General features: G+C 39.5%; 1 protein-coding gene across 1 annotated transcript in view; it reads right to left on the reverse strand.

The window, feature by feature from the left end:
- Positions 1-23120, reverse strand: part of TANC2 (tetratricopeptide repeat, ankyrin repeat and coiled-coil containing 2) — a 150902-nt gene that overhangs the window by 33687 nt on the left and 94095 nt on the right. The window contains exons 10-11 of the mRNA XM_040640428.1: positions 9477-9585; positions 514-636 (exon numbers count right to left, since the gene is read on the reverse strand). Of these exons, the coding sequence (XP_040496362.1) occupies positions 514-636; positions 9477-9585 (232 nt within the window). The remainder of the gene's footprint in view (positions 1-513; positions 637-9476; positions 9586-23120) is intronic.

The following is a 23120-nucleotide window of genomic DNA, read 5'->3' on the forward strand; positions in this document are numbered from 1 at the left end:
ATACCAGCTGCATCCTTTCTGTCATCTTTAAGTCATCTGGGACCCCACAACAGCACCCAGTAGCACTTAGTGACTGCTTTATTTTATAATCTTCACTTGTTCCTTTTTTGATACCTTGGCTTTTAGAAAGGGATGTGAAATGTCTGCTTTACATGAACTGCTCGGTCATGAGAGCAAACGCCACCCATGTTGTAGTGCTGAACACAGTCTCTGTAAGTGAACTGTTGCTCAGAAAAGCTCATACCCGAACAAAGCCCACCTGAGATCAATTTACTGCCTAGAAGCAGGAGCACCTGATCCTATAAATCAGAGCCAGCTTATAGAAGATAGTGGCTTAACAGGTCTGGTCTTCAATTCACAAAATAAAATGCAACAATTTAAAATAGATTATCAATAAAAGGCTGATTGATAGGAGATAGTCTAAGATTAAGTCAAAGATCAGTTAAATAGCCACCTAAATGTCCTAATTTTATTTTTGCACAGCTAATCCGTCTGTAATTTACGAGCATCTACCTTTATATTTGGAGTGTAGAGATTTCGTAAAGATGCCAATGCCATGGAAAGACCTTCTGTGCTATAGGAGATCCAGAGCCCTTGGAGGATGGAAGATGACACACCCACTTTTTTACTCAAACCCTGAAAAAGAAATAGAGATTGTGAAATTATTAGCTCAGCTGAAGAGTACCGAGTACCATGAGTACTTAGTGGCTTCTAGGTTTGTTGTACTAAGAAATGAGAACAGAGTCTTGCCCTAACTATGTCCATGCCCGGCAAAGCCAATCCACTCGTGGGGACAAAGACTAGTCCTGTGGAAACAAGCTGACTGAAACTGTCTTGATCTTAGCAGTCTCTGGCAACAAATCTACTTAATATCTTCTTTATCTGCTATGTCTGGATGTAATTCTTTCCCCACACCTTTTCTATTAGCCTTCTTGAATCAATCTCTTAAATTCAAGTTACTAAAATACACACTGTTTCAAAGATAATGCAACGTGGTCACTGATCTCCATCTCGTTTTCTCCCTGGGCATTTGGGAAAATAATGTTTCCCAGCCTCCTTTACCCCCCTTTAGGTGGGCCATGTGACTGACTTCTAGCTGGTTAAGTATGGGCAGAAACAGTATGCTGTGTCCAGGCTGGGCCCCAAGCCCCCCCACTTTCTATTGTTCCTCTTGACTGAATACTAGAAGATCCAGGGCAGGATTCTGAGGCCCTAGACGATTTCACAACTCCTACATGGAGGGAGCCTGCCTGTTGATCTGCCCTGGACTGCAATATGAGAGAGCAATGAACCTTTGTCAAGTCACTGAGAGCTCACGGGTTTGTTACAGCACCTAGCACTCCTCACCCTGTCTACTACACCCTGAAGTGGTCACATCTGTCTACCTTAGGAAAACAACAACGCAGGTTTGACTGCCAGCAGCAACAGATTTTTTCTCATATGACTGGCATAGGTTCCACTGCAGGTGCTCATGTTTGTTCCTTTCACGGTGGCTTCTCCAAAAGGAAGTCAGAATAATTTTTAAAATTCTGGATAGTCAGATAGTCTCTGGCAATCATTTTACTATTCTGTTTATATCTGGGTGAAGTGAGTTAAAGCAGGAAATCCTGAGGGAAGGAAGATACTAACAATGAAGTTTGGCACCTTAGTGAATCTGGGGAGGTATTCTCTTAAAAAGCTTAAGCTACTTCTGCCTGCTTTGTTCCTTGAAATGCAGGTTGTTTTTGCCTAGAATACCTACTTATGTCCAAAACAGCAATTCATGGCCAACCTTGTTTCATTTATACTCCTGACCCTATTCCCCTTTCCCTATGACTGAATTATTTGGAAGCAAATCCCAGACATCTTATCAGTTTTACTGAAATACAACTATTTCAGTAAATGCCTCTAAAAAGATAAGGGCTCTTTTTAAGACAAAGCTCAACATCATTATGATACCTAAAATTAGCAAGGATTCTATAATATGAAATATCCAGTGTTCGAATTTCCTTGAGTGTCTCAAAAAAAGAAATAATTTTTTTCTAAAATTGTAATCTATAAAAGATCCATCTACTATAACCAATTTTAAAACACTTTAAAAATGTAAAGAGAAAATGAGATTTTCTTCTATTAATTTTTTAAACAAAATATTGTACACATATTCTATACATGTACACATGCTTCTGCCTCATTCTATTTCAAGAGAGAGACAAAGTCGTCTATTATATGGATGTATCATAATTTACTTACAGATAGATAACTTAGGTTCTAGAGTTCATCTCCACTGTAGATCCTGGAAAACCAGGAAACTTAGCTCTGATTCCCTCTTTGGACCTCAGTCTCCTAATCTGGACTATGTGTGAGCTTCACCAAGGTCTTTTGAGGAATTGCAAACTATATTAACCAATTACACAGAAAAATCATTATAAACTAATATTTATTGTCCAATAAAGGAAGCTTTTAGAAATGGAAGACAAGCTCTATATATCATGGTTGAAGGGAAAAAAAGAAGGGAATCCAACATTTATTCAGTACCTGCTACGTGTCAGGTTCTGAACTAGGGCCTTTTCATATGTTAGCTCCTTTAATCTCCATGAAAGTCCTATGAAGTTGAATTTGTTACTATTGTTATATAGCAGGAAACAACCCAGAGAAGGCTAAGGAATTTGCCCAAAGTCCTACAACCGTTCAAAAGTGGAGCTGGAATTAGAAGCCAAGTCCTTTTAACTCTAAAGTTCCTGTTTCTCCCATTAGACAAAGTTAAACCTGAGCCAGGACTTCAATTCTGAATTCTTAGCTGGAAAAGTAGCAACTAAAATAAAGCAGCTGATTGCTGGCTTCTCCCTTTACCTGTAATTCTGAATCATTCTCCACCCTTGAGTGTCTTCTCCAAAACTGCCCTTTTTTATCCTAGACAATCTGATCTATTCCTATGGCTTTACTCTTATGATCTCAACTAAGCATTATTTCATTTCAAACTATGATATTTAAAGCAAAACTATAACCATGACCCGTAATAGTCAACTTTCTCTTAAACATTGACTTATGTGAAATTCCTTAGATATATTTGCTTAATCCACAGAATATTACGAAGATTATCCTACAGAAGAATAGTGCTGGACCAGTGTTTATTAAAGTCACGTGGCAATTCTACTTTTGCTCAAGGTCTCCAGCATCAGACGGAGTTTAGAAAATGTTGTATTTAGCTTCTCAGAAGGATAGAGCAACTCACTCCTCTGCTCAGGGCCTATAAGTTTGGGTTTAGTTTTATTGAATGTAAATTGTTCTTTTTTCCTGTGTGATACCCAGGACAGTTTTGGTCATTTAAAGATACCAAAGGAATTTTATTTTATTTTATTTTATTTTATTTTTTTTTTTACCAAAGGAATTTTAAATGAGAAAGCCTAAGATGTTTACACAAAAGGTGGATGTTCCCAGAATACCAAGTCATAATTTTTCCTCAAGTGGACTTGGGCATACTTCTACTTCTGGTAATGGTGGATCTAAACTTGATCCTGCTAAGGACAACTAGGAAAAACTGTACAAAATCTAAAAAGTATCCTCATTAAAGACACGGGAGGAATAACAGGTTGGAGAGGATGTATATATCCTTATACCAAATAAGGATAGGAGGGCGCCCAGGAGAGCAGTTTAGAGCTACTTTTCTCTGCGATGTATTCGCCAATTCTGCACAGTGAGCCAGGAGTACTTTTGATAGCTTTGGGATTTTTAGGGCAGTGAGACTCTTCTGTATGATACTGTAATGGTGGATACATTTTAGGCATTTGGCAAAATCCACAGAAGCATACAACACAGTTAAAACCTAATATAAACTATGGACTTCAGTTAATAATGATGTATCAGTAGAGGTTCATCAATTATAACAATGTACCACACCAGTGCAAGAAGTTAATAATGGGGAAACTGTGGTGGGAGAGTGAGTATATGGAAATTCTCTGTATTTTTTGTAAACCTAAAACTGCTCTAAGAAACAAAGTCTATTAAGGAAAACAAAAAACAAAAAAACCAAAACCTGGGTTCTACTCCAGAACAATGAATGATAATCTCTGGGAGTAAGACTCAGATGTGTGTGTGTGCATGTGTTTAAAGTTTTCCAGGAGAATCTAATGTATAGCCAAAATTGAAAGCCACTTGCCATTGATCTAGACCTATAGATAGATCCCGAATATATAAAATCGAGTGAAGAAAAGTTACAGAATTACATGAAGAGTATGATTTTGTCTATGTCCAATTTAAAAATTAACGAAATAATTCTATATATTGCTTATGAATACATTTATATGTTGGAAAAGTACAAAATATGGATAAGAAGAGCACATATGAACTTTAGGGTAGAAATTATCTCTGAAAAGGGAAAGAAATAGGGTTAACAAAGGGCTTCTACTATATGTGTTACATTTTTATTTCTTCAAAATAAAGAAAAAGATTTGAAGCAAATATGGGAAAATCTTAACTTCTGTTAAATCTGGTAGATGATATTTGATTATTCAGTAATCTGTGCTTTCTGGTATGTTTGAAATAAAGTTTAAAAAAAGGGGGGAATAGGGATATTTCTTCCTCTAAGACAAGAGAAAGAGGTAAGAACTTATGATACTGTAGATTGATTTTTTGGTGAGAGGAGGAGAGTAGTTAAGGGAAGTCACACTCAATGGCTTTGATTTCTTCAGTGACTCATAAGTCAGGCTGTTTGTGGAGTTAGTTGACTTGGTCAAGAGCCAGATGAAAAAGAAATGGGATAAGGAACTGAGTAAGAATAGACCTTGGTAAATGAACTTTAATGAAATGGTCCAGTAAATGTACTACAAAACAGCACTAAGGGCCCCAGTGAGGTTGAAGTAAATACATAGGAAAGAAGCCTGAAATACAGAGCTAGACATTAGGATTTGGAGTACGAGCTTTACTTGTGCCATGGATTTGCTCTACTGGTTTCTTCTGCTTGGTGGCGTTGACTCTTTGCTTCTATGAGGTTTAAGAGGAAGGAGTTTCAATTTAGTTAAATTCATTTCAACAGACGTGATAGGCAGGATGCCATTATCAGGCAGGATGTAGCCAAAAATAACCTGTAATTAAATTCTGAGCTGATGGATTCTTAAAGAGAACTTTAAGTTCAAATAACTAGAAAAAGTGTTTCTTTAGTGTCTGTAACTACTGCTCAGGCAACAAGGGATCTCTTTTTGTCAGAGATAGATGGTAATGGAGTCCCTTCCTTAAATATTTGTTAGAGTCTAAATTTACAATACTGTTTATCAGCTGGGAGAAAGCTTGCTCAGTAGTTTTGAATGCAAACAGGGAAAGCATAAAGAAATGACAGCAATCTCATCTTAGGGATCTTAGCTCTGGCTTAGGTGTCTTAAGATCATGGCAAAAACTAACCTAGGCTCATCTAATGAGGTTCTTTAAGGCAAATTATTTACAAATATATCATTAGTGACTCACCTGTAGTTATCCAAGCATCTCAAATAAATCATTACTATTCTTATCTGACCATCCATGGGGCCATGTTTGGTTATAACGAAAAAGATCCTGGTAAACAAAGGGGTTGACAAACTATAGCCTGGGGCTAAATCCAGCCTTTCACCAGTTTTTATAAATCGTGTTTTACTGGAATATGACCATATCCATTTATTTCTGTATCATCTTTAGCTGTTTTTGAGTTGCAATGGCAGAGCTAAGTGATTTCAACATAGATTATAGGGACTACAAAGCAATATTTGCTGATCACTCTTGTAGAGGATGCGAGGTAACCTCTGAAAAGGTTATATCACCATCGGGAATTTATGCTCATTATTAACTCTTACTATCAGGCAAGAGATTATTGCTAATAGTTTTGATCACAGAACCCTAGATATATATCTAGTACTTTGCATCTTATAATATAGTTCTCTTATACATCTTATATCTATGATCCTTATAACAATCCTGAGAGTTAGATATGATTACCATTTTACAGATGAGAAAATGGACTGCTTAAGTGGTAGAGTCTATATTTGAACCCACACCTTTCGACTGATGTCAAAGGATCCTTCTTCTATCTACCAGATGCCTACTTATAGCACATTTCCCCCCAGCCAACAGTTCTGTCCTGGTAAGAAATGTTATAGAACTGACCAATCAAAGAAACATTTCAGAGGGCAGCATTTAGGCAGCTCATTGCAAGAGCATTCTGAAACCCTTTTGGTGGCCAGACACAATCCAACGAAACACCCTGCATTACAAGCTAGATTGAACTATCTCTGGCCACAATTCACAAAGAACCTGCTTTCTTTTCATAGATTAAAAAAAAAATCTAATGGCAATTAGAGGATTACAAAAGAACTATATATGTGGCCAACACCAGTGGTCATTAGGGAAGTGCAAATTAAAACTACAGTGAGATACCACTTCACACTAAAATGGCTACAATATGACAGACAGACAATATCTAAGAAGTGTTGGCAAGGGCTTGAAAAAACGTTCCTCATACATTGCTGGTAAGAATGTAAAATGATGTAGCTACTTTGGAAAACAGACTGGCAATTCCTCAAAATGTTAAACACAGGGTTACTATATGACCTAGTAATTCCATCTTGGTATGTATCCAAGAGAGGTGAAGACATGTTCACATAAAAACCTGAACACTAACATTGTAAATGTACTAAATGCCACTGAGTTGTTCACTTTAAAATGGATAATTTTATTTATTTATTTATAGATTTTATTTATTTATTTGACACAGAGAGAGACAGCCAGCAAGAGAGGGAACACAAGCAGGGGGAGTGGGAGAGGAAGAAGCAGGCTCCCATCGGAGGAGCCTGATGTGGGGCTCAATCCCAGGACCCTGGGATCATGCCCTGAGCCGAAGGCAGATGCTTAACGACTGAGCCACCCAGGCGCTCCTGGATAAAAAGTGAAAAATCAAAAAGCAGAAGTAACCCAAATGTCCAACTGGCGAATGGATAAACTATCGTATATCTACAAAACAGAATATTATTTGGCAATAAAAAGGAATCAAGTGGGGTGCCTGGGTGGCTTAGCTGGTTAAGCACCCAACTCCTGATTCCGGCTCAGGTCATGATCTCAGGGTCCTGAGATTGAGCCCTGTGTAGGGCTCTGTGCTCAGCATGGAGTCTGCTTGTCCTTCTTCCTCTGCTCCTCCCCCCTGCATGTGTGCACGCGCTCTCTACCTCTAAAATAAATTGTAAAAATCTTAAAAAAAAAAAAAAAGGAATCAAGTGCTGATACATGCTAACAACACAGATGAACACTCAAAACATGCTAAGTGAAAGAAGCCGGACACAGAAGGCCACATACTATATGATTCTGTTTATATAAAATGTAAAAAAGTCAAATCTATAGAGACAGAAAGCAGACTGGTGGCTGCCAGGGAAGTATGCGGAGTACCTTCAAGTGGGCATGAGATTTATTTTTAGGGTGACAGAAATGTACAAAAAGTGGTGATAATTACACAACTCTGTAAATATACTAAAAGTCCCTGACTCGTACACTTAAAATGGGTTACTTTTATGGTATATAAATTATACCTCAATAAAGCTGTTAAAAACAAAAAGAACGAAAAGAGCTCCTTAGCCAGCCAAATATCCAGAATTACAGGCCTACAACCTCATACTTTTAAGATGGTTAATGAAACTGTATGCGATTTTTCATGAACAAAGATAAAACAAAGGGAATTTTAAATTAATTGGAAAGAAATATAAATTGGACTATATGTCACTGCTGATTGGAAGTTCTAAATGGTACTGGTTATAACCATAGAGTCTGTCTTTGCCTTTTCATGACGCTCAACTGATGGGGACTGAAAATTCTAGTAGTTTGGGAGAAGCTAAAGTGAATCAACAGGGAGCACTGTGCATTTAAAGGACCCTGAAAAGTGTACCATCGGGAACGTCATAGTCCAAGTCTACATTCTTCAGTCCATGGTCATGTCATCACCATACGCTGCACACCCGAGTATTTATGGCCTGAATCACACACGGAGCCAGTCTTATCTCAGGCAACCATGTTGTCTGCAGCAACATAAGATAAAACTGTGTCGACGATAGGAGTGTGTGGTTTAAATGTAGGTTTCCATGTATTGGATATAATCACGGTGCGTCAAAGAAACTCCGTATCATTTATCTTTTAATGTGGTATTTGTTTATTTTATGGTACAGAAAAGATAGGAATCAACTTCTTTGCATCTGATCCTAGGCAGATGCTGAGGCTAAAATCTTAAGTGTTTAAAGTGGTAATCCTTCATACTTACGTTACTTTCCTATCTAACTGAAGGATAATGATCTCAGAGTTTGTAGAAGTAGCAGACACTTTTTGGTCCACTTGAAGTTGGAATGAGACACCTGGCCTGTTATTTTAGTCTCACTCTGCTCCCGCTAAGTAAGGTCACTGGGTAAAGTCATTTTTGGTACAGTGATTTGTTAGATAAGACAATTATGATTCAAATAAAGGACTTGTCACTGTGGGTTCCACTTCTGTACGTCTGCTGAACAGGCTTCTCCGGCTGTGCGCTTATATACTGGGAAGAATTTGCTAGGCTCTCGGAGTTGCCCTTAATGCCATCTTTCTCTCTGAAGAGAACTGTTTTATCTTTAACAGTATCCCTCGGGGGTAAGTCCAACACAGAGAACTATTTAAGATACTTGTCTTTCTCCATCCTGAGGCAGGAAAAGCACTCTGAAGAGACTGCAGGGATTGGAGGTAGCAGATGCAATAGCAAACTGCGGGCTGGAAAAACCAGAACAAATTTCTTTCCTGACTTCTGTGCTTTATCCCACAACTGTAAACACAACTTAGACTTTAAGTTCCTTGAGATGAGGGACTTTATCTTTTTTGTTTTTTATCCCTAGGACCTAGTACAATGCCTACGTAAGTGCTGAATAAACAAATGAACGCATACAGACACAGAGGAATCACGCGCCGTGCCACGCTCCACTCCAGCCCTGTGACTGCTGAGAGAGGAAGCTGATGCCATAGAGTTCTTAAAAGTTTTGAAATTATTGGGAGAAAAACCGGGATTATAGTTTGAATGGAGAATGGGGGAAGTAGCTCAAAGAAAGGTTAATGTTGGTTCCAGATAAGTACCTGGAAAATCATAGCACCAGGAATACTAAAATCTTCACAAAACAATTATAAGAAAATTGAAAGAGTAACTGCTCTCAGTGATTTTTTTTAGACATTGTGAAAATCTGCAACGAATTGCTACAGCGTGACTGTCTTCAGGAGATGGTAGGTCTGCGTATGTGTACATGCTTCTTACCTAAATGATTATACATGTACATTTCCTGAAAAGCCTAGCAACTGCTAAACTGGGAGATAACAAATGTGGTTCTCTTTCCAAAGGCCTAGAGAAGAACAGGCCACACGTTTTAGGAGGTGGACTAACTCTACAACAAAAAGCAGGGACTACACTGAAATGAGAGTAGCTTTGTTAAAGAAAGCCTGCTGGAGATAGAAAGATAAAAGCCTTCAGCTTCTCTAATTACCTTAAAAATGTGTGCTTTGAGGATGTGATGTCCCAGTTCAATAGTCTGCTGTCGGTTTAGTTTTCCCTCTTGGCGGGAAAACCAGAAAGCAAGTAATGTGTGACCACTCCTGCAAAGAAAAAAGAGACTCATTTTAGAATTTTAATGCCCCAGTTCTGAGTTGGGTGGGGGACTGTTCAGGTCCAGCCATACCTCTAGCGAAACTCTTGTCTCATTCAACCAGTTTCTTAGAGAAGGGCACCTGCTGCCGGGCAATTCATGGGTGTTGAAAGGTCCCTAGCTTTTACCAGTCCTTTACCCAGATCACATGTGTGAATATCACAAAATGTCATTTCTAGTTGGCTTACACCCATCCCACACACAGATGGCATTAAAAGATTCATTTTTATTTTCTGTCTCTGTGAACTCTCCTCTTATTTTACCCATGCTTTAAATGTCAGTTCTCCTCAGGCTCTCCTTTTTGGTCCTAGTCTGTCCTCTACTCCATTAACTCATCCAACCTGAGAGCCTTCACCATCACTTGGGTCTTTTTCTTGATCTAGACTTCCGAGGCTCACACCAACATACATCTAACTGTTTGGATTTCTGCACCTGGAGGTCCCACAGTACCTCAAGTTCAACATGTCCCCAGATGGGTTAACCATCTCTTCCCCAAGTGAAGTTTCTGTGATCCCCTCTACCTTCCCTGCAGCCGAGAAACGGAGTACTGTCTTTTTGGTACAAGCATTACAGATTGTGTGTCTCTCTCGTACAATATGCAGCATGCTATTTCATGGTCTCTCCTCGACTCGACTGTAGGTTTCCTGACGGCATCCACTCCCCCATCTCCTTGATGTCGGATCCCTAATCTCTTAAGAAAGAGAAAACTCTCTATTCTGCCTCTGCATGTTTTCTTATCAGCCCATGATACTCAGAACTGCCATGGCGCTCTCACAGTTGTGTGGTCATCTGGTCTGAAGACAAAGCTAACAGAAGGGCAAAACTGAGAGAACTGCAGAAAAACAGAGCCTAAGCCCTGACTGTACAGCATCAGAAACTGCTTGAAGTTTGGACTTGTTAAATGAATACATTTATAATTTTACTTTATACTTTGTATATTACTATATACTTTATACATTTATAAAATACATGTATACTCCATTTGAGTTGGAGTATTCTAGGTTCTTCTAGCTCAAAGCATCCTAATGATATATATTCTTTTTTAAAAAAAGATTTTATTTATTTATTTGAGGGGGAGTGGGGGGAGGAGCAGAGGGAGAGAAAGAATCTCAAGTAGACTCCATGTTGAGCGTGGAGTCCGAAGCAGGGCTCAATTTCATGACCCCGAGATCAGACCTGAGCCAAAACCAAGAATCTGATGCCCAACCAACTGCGCCACCAAGGCACTCCTGATATAATCCTTTAAGTGCGAATGTATGTATGTATATATATGTGTGTGTGTATGTATAGAAGGTGTGTGTGAATTTCTATTTACGTTATGATGGAAATTCTGAGTTATTTATATTCCCTGGAGGGCCTAACACAGTGTACTACAAATAAAAATTCTCAGTAACATTTTTTTGGAAGCAAGAGAAAATTGAGTATTAAAGACAGGACACTGGATCACCTTTGGGGTGTGTCTTCTTAACACATTTGCTCTAGCCTGTAGGAACTGCAGACGCTTAGAACTGTCTCTCTACTGCCCAACAGGTTTGTGGTCAGTAGAGTTCTTTATGCCACTGGTAACAAAACTCTTCTATTCCTTTCACTTGGAGTGCCATAGAAGAGGGACGTGAAACCATTATCTCAGTTTAAGTGTAATGAATTAATCAAAAAGAAGGAAAAAAATAGCAAGTAAATTTTGGTTGATGATGCTTCCCAAAAAGAGCCCCAAATATCTACTGGATGATTTTCTCTCATATTGAAGACTGACTACTCTGTCAGGTTTAACCAAATTTGGAGATACCTCACACCAAAGTCTGAAAAACAAATACATTTTAAATTTATTCTTTGATTTTTTTTGAGGCTTCGGTAAAGAATCTGAAGACTAGTGGATGGGACAACTTACCCAGGAATCATTATAAAGAGATTTCACTCCAAAAAGACTTTAAAAAGAAATTCTACCATGTTCTAACCTTGAGCTTCAAGAATTTCTGAATTCTAGTGGATACCATGCCAACTTATTTCACTGGATAAGATCAACCATAATGGAAAGGAAGTTATTTAGTTGAAAGAATGTCTCAGAGAAGTGTAGCCTGCATGGAATCATCAGTAGTATCTGAAGGTATGAGCCCAGATTGTTTCACATTCACAAAATCTGGAAATTGCCACTGAACTTTTATTTATCCTTTGAAAGCCTGATTTAGTTGGTAGGCTATTTTAAGAGCATATTAGAAGATGACACGCAACATTTATGAAGTGCCCTATCTCAAGTTCTCAAAGTCCTACCCAGTTATTAACACTGAAATTACTGTAGCCTCCCTGGTGTAAGAATGATCACTTTAAGTGACTCCTCCATACTACACAGTACTAGAAGCCCTGAATACAGGCCTCCGACCCACTCCCTACGTATGCTTCAGGCCATTCCCATCAGGGTTAAGACAAAAAACTCATGTCTGACAAGGAAATGAATTAGACACAGAACTGATGTTGCCCTAGTGCTTTCATCTTACTACCACAACTAAGAAATGCTGGTAAGATGTTTGCATTTCTTTAGTATGCATTTCAGTGAGCTGGAGAGGACAGTGCTTGCTTTTGCTGTTGTCGACCTGGTACTAAGGAGAAACAGCAAGCAATACGAATCAAGGAAAATGTGACAACTGTAGTTCATTTCTTTTTGGACACAAGCATATCCCAGTATTCATGAAAGAATGGTTCTCATCAGTTCATTGGACTCAGTTTATGGTGTTCAGGACATGAAGGAAAACGGCAATTTATATTATATGCTGGCATTTCCATCTGTCCCTTACTGTTCTGATAAGATATGGCGCCACTGGCTAACCTACCATCCAAATGTGTTATACTGCACTTGTCTGTGTTTATTTCTATTTTTCTGATTATTTGCTCACTTCTAAACCTTACTCCTTTTGACTCCTAGCCTCGCCAAGCTCTGAGATTACCAGCAGCCTCTTAATTGGTTGTCTTTTAGCCTCTGAGCTTTATCTTTTTCTTTTTTCCCTCCAGCATGAGGCCCTATTGACTACCTCCCCTGGAACTCCCTTCTCTTGACATCTATGACACCACCCTGCTACTTTTTCTTCCATTTCCTTCAGTGATGTAACTTCTCTGCTTTATTTCCCATTTCCTCTCATTTCATAGGTCTCCTGGCTGCAGTCTCACCGCAGTGATATCTCCAGCACAGACATATTGTTTTGCTTCTCTAATTGCCTGCTGGATCTTTCTTCCTTCAAATGATCGTTCAAATGACCTGCCATATGACACTATTTGAAGTTGAAGCTTTCCCTCAAAACCAAATCCATTTAGGATTCCTTTATTTTTTCATATACTGCCAGTCACTCAGGCATAACAGCTAGCAGTTGTTTTTCTCCTCTCTTTATATACTTTCTCTCTTGGATAATTGCAAGAGCCTCATTCTTTCTATTGCCTGCCCCCTGGCCCATGCCAATACTCTACAGTGCAGAAACCTGATACAAAGTCTGCTCAAAATTTTTCATTGGCTTTATACTTCCTCTCATACATAATCTAAACTCCTTAGCATGGTATTCAAAGGCTCTCCATAATTTGTCCCTTGTCTGTTTGTCTGTCATTACCCTTTGACCTTGTGCTTCTAATTTCAGACAGAGCAAATTATTCTAGGTTTCAAACACACTTTCCTTCTGCCTGTAATTCTCTTCCTTATTTGGTTCATCAGGCAAACTACTTCTCATTCTTGAAGTCTCAGTTCACACCATCTCCTCTGTGAAGTCTTCCCTGGTCCCACCAGATAGACTCAGGGGCTCTTACCCTCAGATTCTTGTACTTGGTATATACCCCCATCATACCTACTTCAGCACACTACCCGCCTACATGTCAGTCTTCCCACAACACTGTAGGGAGGCTGGAAGCCATGTTTTTTCACATATGTACTCCTACGCAACAGGAATACATATTTGTAGAATGACTCAATTAATAATACCATAAAGTTGCACACTACCTTATGGTTTTAAAAATACTTCAACACTTTTTTAGATTCTCACAAACACCTATACTATAGGCATAGGACTAAATATTACTCCTAATATTATAGTGGAAGACAGAGACTTGGCAAGACTGAAGGACAGCTCCCAGCTCACGTGGCTAGGATCAAAGACAGCTGGGATGAGAACCCAGGGTTTTCTGAAACCTAGTTCTACTAACACACTGATGAGGTTAGAAAAGTGGTTTTCATTTCTGTGAAAAATGGGCATATTTGTGTGAAGAAGTCAACCAATATAAAATGCAATGTATTCATTTGTATGGTATAAACCCTGAATTCTTAACATAATTAAAGTCAGCTATTAAGTTTGACATTTTTTGACTGGCATTTTGGGAGAGACAAGTTAAGAAGCAGAGGGAGCCCTCATCAGTGTGACATGATTTTAGGCACGACTGAACACAACTATGTCTTCCCTCTATAATTAAAGATGATGGTAATCAAAGTCAACTTTAGTGTGGGTTCACATGTGATGATAAAGACCAAATTGGGGAGGGGCAGTGGTGAAGGCAGAATTATTTCCACATAGCTTATATATAATGAGATCACCTTGTGATTCAAAGTTACATAGCAAATTTCCCTGTCCACATTCACAGTGCTGCCTCTTCATCTCTGAAACAAAATCAAAATAGACCTATGTTCAAATCCTAGTTCTGTCACTTAGAAGCTTTGTAACCTTGGAAAAGCTACTTAACCTCTCTGTAAGATGACCTCTCAGGACTGTGGTAAGAATTAAGTGAGCTATATTAAGTGAGATGTATTTTTTATTTCTTTTATATTCCCCGTAAGAACTAGCATAGTGCTATACTTAAGGAATGAATGTTAACCACATGACTTTATACATATTGGAAGATAACTGTGTGCTCAAACAGAACTTTAATTTTTAAATGCGATACCTTTCCTTAACCCCAATTCTTACCCCTCCACACCTCGACCCCACCACCTTCACAACCAAAAGAGAAATCCACACGTCAGGCAATAGTTACTGGGTATGGGTGCCATTCACTGTTAGTCGATGTAGGAAAACTTGGTGGCCTAATTTCAGGCAGAGAGGGGAGATGAAGACAGAGCTAACTGGTCCTTAAGAAATAAAGTAAAAGTTAAGCTAACAGGAGGAATATAAATTTCTCACGTAGACCAGAGGTTTTTCAAGAGGATATTAAACTTTCTATTCAAGATGGATTTGTTTTTAGGTATTTTAGGGGAGAACCAATCACAGGTCAGAGGTGAAGACTCCTCCCCCTAGCACTGTCCCCTCTCCCCTATCCCGGATGTATATGTTCTGACAAAAGGTAGAGGAGGTAGTATCCAGAATAGCAGAGGGTCGACCCCTACCTCCACTCTCTTGCAGGCATCAGGAGCCCCTTGATATGGATTATTAGAGACAAGTGATGCTCACCCTTGGACACTGACAGATTACAAGGCAGTGAGGAGCTACTCTTACATGATTACCCTGTTTCCCAATACCTCAAGACTTGAGAGCTATGGAGTCTTTTAGAGAAAAAAACCACCCTCCCTTCCCTCCGCCCATTTAACAGTTTGGAAACTGAAGAACAGTTGTTTTACACAAAATATATAATGGCACTGTGTTTGTTTTTCTAATAGATTTTCGCTTAGCACCCCAGGAAGACAGCTAGACTTAAAGTTTCTATTTGTAGTAGGGAAACATGCTAACAAACGTTTAACTTAAATATTTCCTGCATGGGTGTTTTTTCCATTGTTCTAGTCACAGTCACTGATGTATAGTCACAAAGGTTTCATTAGCTCTTATGTTGAAAGTCGATATACAACACGTTAGCGTTTCAGAGAAACACCGCTTAGGTGTTTTGATATTCTTCTGTGCAGTGCTCAGAGGTGATAAAGCGGTATAGTTACAGCCCACTGGCAAGGCGTTGCTTACGATATAAAGCCAGCTAATCTATCTTATAATTTGGGCAGAAATAATGTGTGTTGCTGCTGTGGAATGAATGTCTTTATAGTGTAGAGGTAGATGTGGGGAATTATTTAGGGAGACCTAGTTTGAGATTAGAATTATGGGGCAGAGAGGGAGAGCAGCCTACAAAAGATCTGTGCTTCCTTCTAGAGCCAGCACTTGTTGCTGGGAGGTGGCTACTTTGCCAGGAACCTTGCATTCACTTATTCAACTGGGGTTGTGGACGGAGTTCTGGCTAATGGAATATAGGCAGAAATTATATTAATCACTTTAGACCTGGCCCAGAAAGATTTTCTCCTTTGACTTTCATGACCTTACTTTCTCTTGTTTCTTCTTGTAAGATTTCCCTCATAAATTATTATTTAGTTCGCCCATTTTCCCTGAGTGTTTAAACATAACTATTCTGTTTTCATGTTTCTGACATTCCTGCTTTATACTCTTAACTTGGGCGATCTTGTTTAGTCCTACAACTTCTGCTGTCACTTATTTGCTGATGACTTCCAAATCCATAACGCTGTGCTTGGACTTTTCTCTTTCCCTATTTTCCAGGGCCACATTTCTAAATACACTTGTGCATCTTCCTTGGAGGTAAATCATTAACAACAGGTCCAAAACAAGACTCACCTTCTCCCATGTTTCCTATTATTCTTCCTCCTGCCTTTGCTCATGCTAGAAGCCCTCCTCCATCACAGTGTTCTATAATGGTCAGTAGCTTCACTCCCCTCCATCATTAAAGATAAGTTTTAGAGTCATTTTTGAGCCCTCCCCCCTCAATGACTGTACACAAAAGAAGACCAAGTGCTTCTGAGTATCTCCAAAATGTCTCTCTCACATATACCTTGCTCTCTATTCTCACATTGTAGGTCTTGGCATTTCTCACCTACTCTATTGCTATAAACCTCATTACGCATATCCCTACACCTGCATTCTCTCCTCTTCTTCAACCCATCCTTCACACACCACTTGTCAGAGCTATTTTTCACATCATCAGAGTTAGTTGATCATAGTCTCCTCATTCTTAAAAAGTTATCGAGACTGTTATATACAGAATAAACTGTGAAGTCTTAAACATGGCAGTCAAGGCTTTCTTCCTAGTGACACTTCCATTCATTCTTTCTGACCACGTGTCTTATCCTCTAATCACATCTTCCCACAATTCCGCAAAGGCATTTCCTATCTTCACACCTGCTTTTGTTCCTGCCTTGACCTTTTCTTGCCTGCCTACAGTGCTCTCCCATGCCAGCACGGCCCCATGGAATCAACTCATCCTTCAGGGGTCAACTGGAGTGTCACCTCTTCTGCAAAGGAGTTCCTCTTTGTTCAGGTTCCTCGGGTGCTCTGTACTACAGCACTATTGTTGGTTGCTTGGGGTCTGGCTTCCCTTTAGAAGGTAATGGCTTTAGTGGCAGGAGGTGTCTCTTCCATTTACGTTTCTCTAGCAGATAGCACAGTCGCTGGTGTAGAGTAGAAGTTCAATCAATGTTTCATGAATGAATCCGTGCTAAGCAGATGGGCTCAAGGAAGAGCAACAGTAGGACTTGCAGATCTGCTAATTCACGAACCCACTTTGGCCTTGAATTTGCAGCCATCTCTGTTGCCACTGTTTGACTGTGAAATGAGTATAACTATAACTCAAATATTGAGAAGAGACTGACAATCCTGATCTTTTTCACCTCTCATCTTAAAAATTCTGCCTGCAGCCACACTTTGGTGGTTGCTGCCTTACAGTCTGCTTGTTGCTATGAATTCTCAGCAAATGACACCCACACATCTTTGCAAAAATTTCTTCCATCTTTAGCTTATCAGTCAGTAGCTGCTTTGGCATGTTCTCGTCATGGTTTTTTCATGGCACCTGGATACAAAACACAGTGCTAGTCAGCTTGTCCTGCTGTTTCATATTCATGTAAGTTGCAGACTGTAAAAGTAAAGTGTGCCCAAGATCTGCCTTTGTAGAAATGGGTGGAGCAGCATTCCAGTTTTAAACATGGAATCTGGAAAGAAATTTCCTGCTTTCTCCCACTTCGCCCCACAGTGTCCTATAGCCCTTCTGTTCTGTTAATGCATCACTGGCCTGAGGAAAATGGACACTTGTCCTCTGACAATGAAGTCTTTAGGCAGTTGGCAGGGATTAATGAAGCAGAAGAGCTATGACTCCATTTGAATTGTCACAATTTAAAACAATTACAGCAGACACTGAAGATTTACCACTTCTTTCTTCCTCCCCCATGTTGCTCTGCTCATTGTTTATACCTCTCGCATACAGCACTCTGCCTCAATTTACAGCTAGTTATAAAGGTGTCTGTTAAAACCAGTAACCTGTAAGTCCTGGTAGACAGATCAATCTAACTTATATTTGTATCCTCTGCAGTGCTTAACACAGTCTTGAACATATTACTTAATAACTATTCATTGAATCTCTGCTGAAATGCAAGTCTTCACTTAACTCCTGACACATGGTGACAGTGAACAAAAGACACTGTCTGTTAAACTGTCAGAAGAGTTTCTCGAATATTTTTAGTTGCAAGCTTAAAATTAGTACCACTTATTCCTTTGTTTACTTAATTCATTATTTAAAAAAATATTTACTGAGTGCTTACTGTGTGCCAGGTACTGTAGCAATCACTAGGAAGACCAAGGTGAGGATGATAGAAAAGGTTCCTGTCCTTACAAGCTCACTCATGTTCTAGAGGGGAAGATGGACAACATAAACAAGTATTCGCATATAACAAATTTTAACAGACGGTGACAACTGTTAGGAAGTATACACGTTGGTATGATAAAGAAAATAGGGAGGTGACTTATATAAGGTGACAAGTGGAAGTCTCTCTGAGGAGATGGCATTTTAAGCTGAGATCTGAAGGAGGAGTGAGAGAGCTTGCCATGTGATGAGCCAGGGAAAGCGAGCTCCAGATGGCGGGAACTGTTAAGTGCGAAGGGCCAGAGGTGGGAGAGAGCTTAGCAAGTTCTGGGAATTAGCAGATGATCAGTTATGACCAGAATATCATGAATAAGAGGGAGAATGAATGAGCTCAATTTAAAAAGGTGGGCAGAAGATATCTTTGTTATAGAGGGCTTTGAAGTAGCCATTAAGGGATTTTCAGGCAGAAGTTATATGGTTAGATTTGTGCTTTAGAAAAAATGACTTTGGCTGCTGGCGGAGAATGGAGAGAGGGGAGGTTCTCCCTAGTTAGGAGGCTAAAGCTGTTCACATGAGAACCTAGGGTGTGGTCTGTAGAGGTGGAAGTAAGTAAATGAATACTTACTAGTAAGATTGGAACAGTCGAACCAACTGGATATGCTAATGGCTGCAGTGAATACATGCGAATACATGTCTCACAGCTGTGGGTTCTCATGGTTGAGAGGATAGAAGGCTATTAGTGCTGATTTTACCACATGTGGAGATCTAGCTGCGTTTGAAAGTCTCTAGAGACAGCTGAGTAAGTTGCTGTATTCAGAAAAAAGACAATGTGCTGTCATGTCCCCCTAAACTGGAGATAACTACTTCTGACTGCTGTGCCATTAATCTTGGTTTGACAACCTAGGAAGGCGCCAGTGTGAGTCCCATCTTTTCATTCAGCCAGTGTTGCTTCAGAGACTCATTAATAGGACAAATTAGCCTCTATTTCCTATGCTACTTTCAGTACCCAAACTTTTCCTTAATCACTTGCTCTACTTCCTATTTTAGATTTTTAGGTAAGTTGTTTTAACCAGCATTTGCTATTCAGGTATATCCACTTAAAAAAAAAATATATATATATATATATTAAACATATAAAGCAATATTACTTTCTTGTAGCAAAATCAAATATGGGACAGTACAAGGCCTTTTTGTGTTTTCTTCAGTTGTCTCTTCTGCATGCTTTCCAAATCATAAAAGAGTGCTCTCTCTCCGTCTTATCATAATAACTATTTCTCTGTATATTTATTAACTTAGCAAACGAATGATTACTAGTTTTTTCCAAACTTAATTTTGGATTTGGAAAAGGAAAAAAAGTGTTATTGTTGCCCATCTTTGAAGATATAAGAGTTTTAAGGACTGGGAACAGTTTGCCTATATGACTAATAGATATGGATCCCATGATTTATACTGAGAGGAAACAAATTTGTAAAGTTGAAGGACATTCACGCAACTGGCAAACTGGACATATTCCAAGATATACATTAGATTTCATCTAATTTCTCCCTTGCATTAAATCACAAAACCATGACCTTAGGTCACTACACAATACTTCAGATATGAGTCCCACATTTATTCTTGATGCCAATAGGGAGTTAGAAACTGGATTAGATAATAAGGGGAAAATTACTGGCAAATTAAACAGATCTTTAATAATATGACACATCAATGAAATTTCTCCTTGGAAAGTACACATTCAAATTTTAACATAAGAAGACTAATTTCCCCTCAGTGATAGAAAGGAATGAGAAGTGTAGCAGATGTAGACCCAGCACAGAGATTAGAGAGTTAATACTTCCAGGCAGGTAAGATCATCTACTAATAGTCACGTGCTAGTAAAGGGTGTACACCGCCCTTTTCCTTGATGTAACTCTTCCAAACCTCCTAAGGGCTGATGTGGTTCCAGACCCTTTTTTCCTTCCCATGACCCATCACTTTGCTGAATTCTTTCCTAATGCTTTTATAAAGCAGAACCTATTCTCAATTTAAGGGTTTGTTTTAGGAGCCTGCAGTGGCTATCAGCAGTAACCTAGAGTTTGTGCTTTAGCAAGGGCAAGGTTAAATGTCATCCTGCCCGGAGGCTCATGTTTGCATTAGAACGAACAATCCGAATCACCTTAACCCTGCAACTCACCACTCTGTGGGTATTTCAGACCCATGTACTCTGTAAGAAGTCAGGCTGTGCAGGCCCTCTGCACTGAGTTAGTTTTCCCTTTTAGGGGGAATGCCTTCTTTTTGCTTTTAGGCAAATCGCTCTTCTCTGACAGTCTGCTTTGTGGCATGGATTTTGGAGCATCAGGTCTCCAATGTGTAATTCACAGACTAACATGACCAAAATAATTAGGAAAAATCTCAACAGACCATGTATTATAAGAGATCAACTCTAGTCACAGGGAGGCAAGTAAGTACCCAACTATCCTCACAGGATTTGTGTAGCCCTTCCCCTTTTTCACCCGTCATAAAGTTTGCTTCTCTTAGTTTTGAGGAAATCAGGTCAACCCAAACGAGGCTCCCAAATCATAACTTCATTAGGTCGTAGCGGTGCAGTACTCAACAAAGTTCACAAGCCTCATGTGTTTTATTCAAACAGTTAAAAATAAGGCAACGGAGTCTTCTGATTTTTATATAAAGATCTTACATATATATTCCTGTATATATGTATATATATAAATGTTGATCTGTGAGCTGTTCCTATGGAAGGGGAGGCTAGATACTGTGAAGAAAAGGAAACAAAGAAAAAAGAATGGGGGTTCATGCAGGGCTAGCCTAACGTTCTGCAGAAATCTTAAGCAGCACAGGGCTGGCAGCCCCCAACTGTTTACTCTCCCAGCCTGAAGTTTCAACTATCAAAGTCATCAATAGGTTAGTTAACAAAGACTGATGACTTCTTTTCTCAAATGCCTTACTTGAAATGCACAAGTTGCTTCAAATGGGTTTGCTATCTCCCTCTTATTAGCATAATAGCAGAGATTAGTTTATAAGATTAGTGAGTTAATCTGATATCTCAGTGCCCGAGGGAATAAAATATAAAATGGATTAATTTCAGAGTATGACAGGATATGACAGTGATGAATAGTGGGAAATGGAAAGCAGAATAAGGTGGTGAGGTTTAAGGTTTGTCAGGGCTTCAAGAGGCATATTTTCATCCAGAATGCAAATCCAAAACTTTAGAAGTTCTGATGTGATAAAAAATTTTTCAGTGATGCTCTGCTTACAGTTTGGTGTACACACACACACACACACACACACACACACGCACACACGCACACACCCATCCCGTTACCAAGCTGAGAAAAGACATCTACAACTCATCTCTTTCTGTGACAGTTATATGTTTATGCAACATTAGGTCATTCTCTCTGAGATGTCAGTTCTCTGACAACAGGCTGACTGATATTTAAAATAAGGAAAACTCTATCTCAGCTGTAGCACTGACGTCTGCTCTGCTATTTCCTCTTTCCAGCACCATCCTCAGATTATTGACTCTCTTCAGCTTAGCAGAAGTACCTCCGTGGGTGGCCTATTTCTGATGAAGATCAACTACTTTTTGGCTTCAGTATAGAATATTCTCATCTGTGTCTAATTCCCTAATAAGGTCAGCAAGTTCAGGGTGAACGAGTAAGTGTCGAAAGCCCAGGAAGATGGACTAGAAGAGACAGAGATGTTCTGTTGCCTCTGAGAGTTCTCCTTACACCTGTCAGCACTGGCTTACACAGGGTGATTTCAGAGGCAATGAGCTGGTCTCTCCGGTCTACTGAAATACGTGCGATGCTCTAGAGAGAAACTGGGGAGAAACAGAAGAGCAGACGGGGAACGTACAGGAAGTAGAGGCTGAAGCCCACAAAGACAAACCCTGCTTTGAAAGAGTCCTGCTAATCAGACTTGCCTGAAATGGAAAGCAATTACAGCCAGTTTCTTTGAAAGGCCAGCTTGGGCTTTGCCAATAGCATTAAATTCTTAGTGAATTTCCATCTCATTGACCCAGGGGGCCTCAAACTCTGACATCAATACTTGAGTAACAAAGCTAGTGCCAGACAGTGCTGGGTAGAAGGCTGAATTCCAACTGACATGAAATGTAAGGAAGCTTTTTTGATAACTCCTGGTCCTACTATTTTATTCTCTCTGTCATTAAGTGATATATGATGATCCCTAAGCAGCTCTGCATGTTATTCAATCATGAGGGAACAGACTACATAGCATCTGAAGTTAGAAGTGTTTCCTTGTCCCAGTGTATCAGCTTGTTGCCCAAATGCTTCTGGTTAATAAATCATGTTGAGAAGGTAAGCCTGTAAAGTCATGATATGGCTGCAAAATCCCATATTTTCTCCTTTGGGAGCCCCTAAGGGTTTTATCTGTTGTAAGGACTCTGTTTTTTTTTTTTTTTTTTTTTAAAGATTTTATTTATTTATTCGACAGAGATAGAGACAGCCAGCGAGAGAGGGAACACAAGCAGGGGGAGTGGGAGAGGAAGAAGCAGGCTCATAGCAGAGGAGCCTGATGTGGGGCTCGATCCCAGAACGCCGGGATCACGCCCTGAGCCGAAGGCAGACGCTTAACCGCTGCGCCACCCAGGCGCCCCTGTTGTAAGGACTCTGTTAATTCAGTGGTAGCCTGGCTGCCTTGGACCTCAGCATTCAATTCTCTGAAATGTTCCAGGAAGAGAGAGAGCAGATCAACTAGCAAAGTTTCTTTGGAAACTGATTTCAAAGTTTTCCTGAGTAATTCTAGATTGGTCTCTTTTTATTAAATATGTGGTTGCCAACTCTATGTATTAAGCACTGTAGCAGTACTAGTGGGATTTATAATAAAATACTCTTGGGAATGTCATACAATTCATAGAAGAGACTCAGACTCCGTTTTCTT

The sequence above is a fragment of the Ursus maritimus genome, unplaced genomic scaffold (assembly GCF_017311325.1).
Source record: "Ursus maritimus isolate PB19 unplaced genomic scaffold, ASM1731132v1 scaffold_24, whole genome shotgun sequence".
Taxonomy (NCBI): domain Eukaryota; kingdom Metazoa; phylum Chordata; class Mammalia; order Carnivora; family Ursidae; genus Ursus; species Ursus maritimus.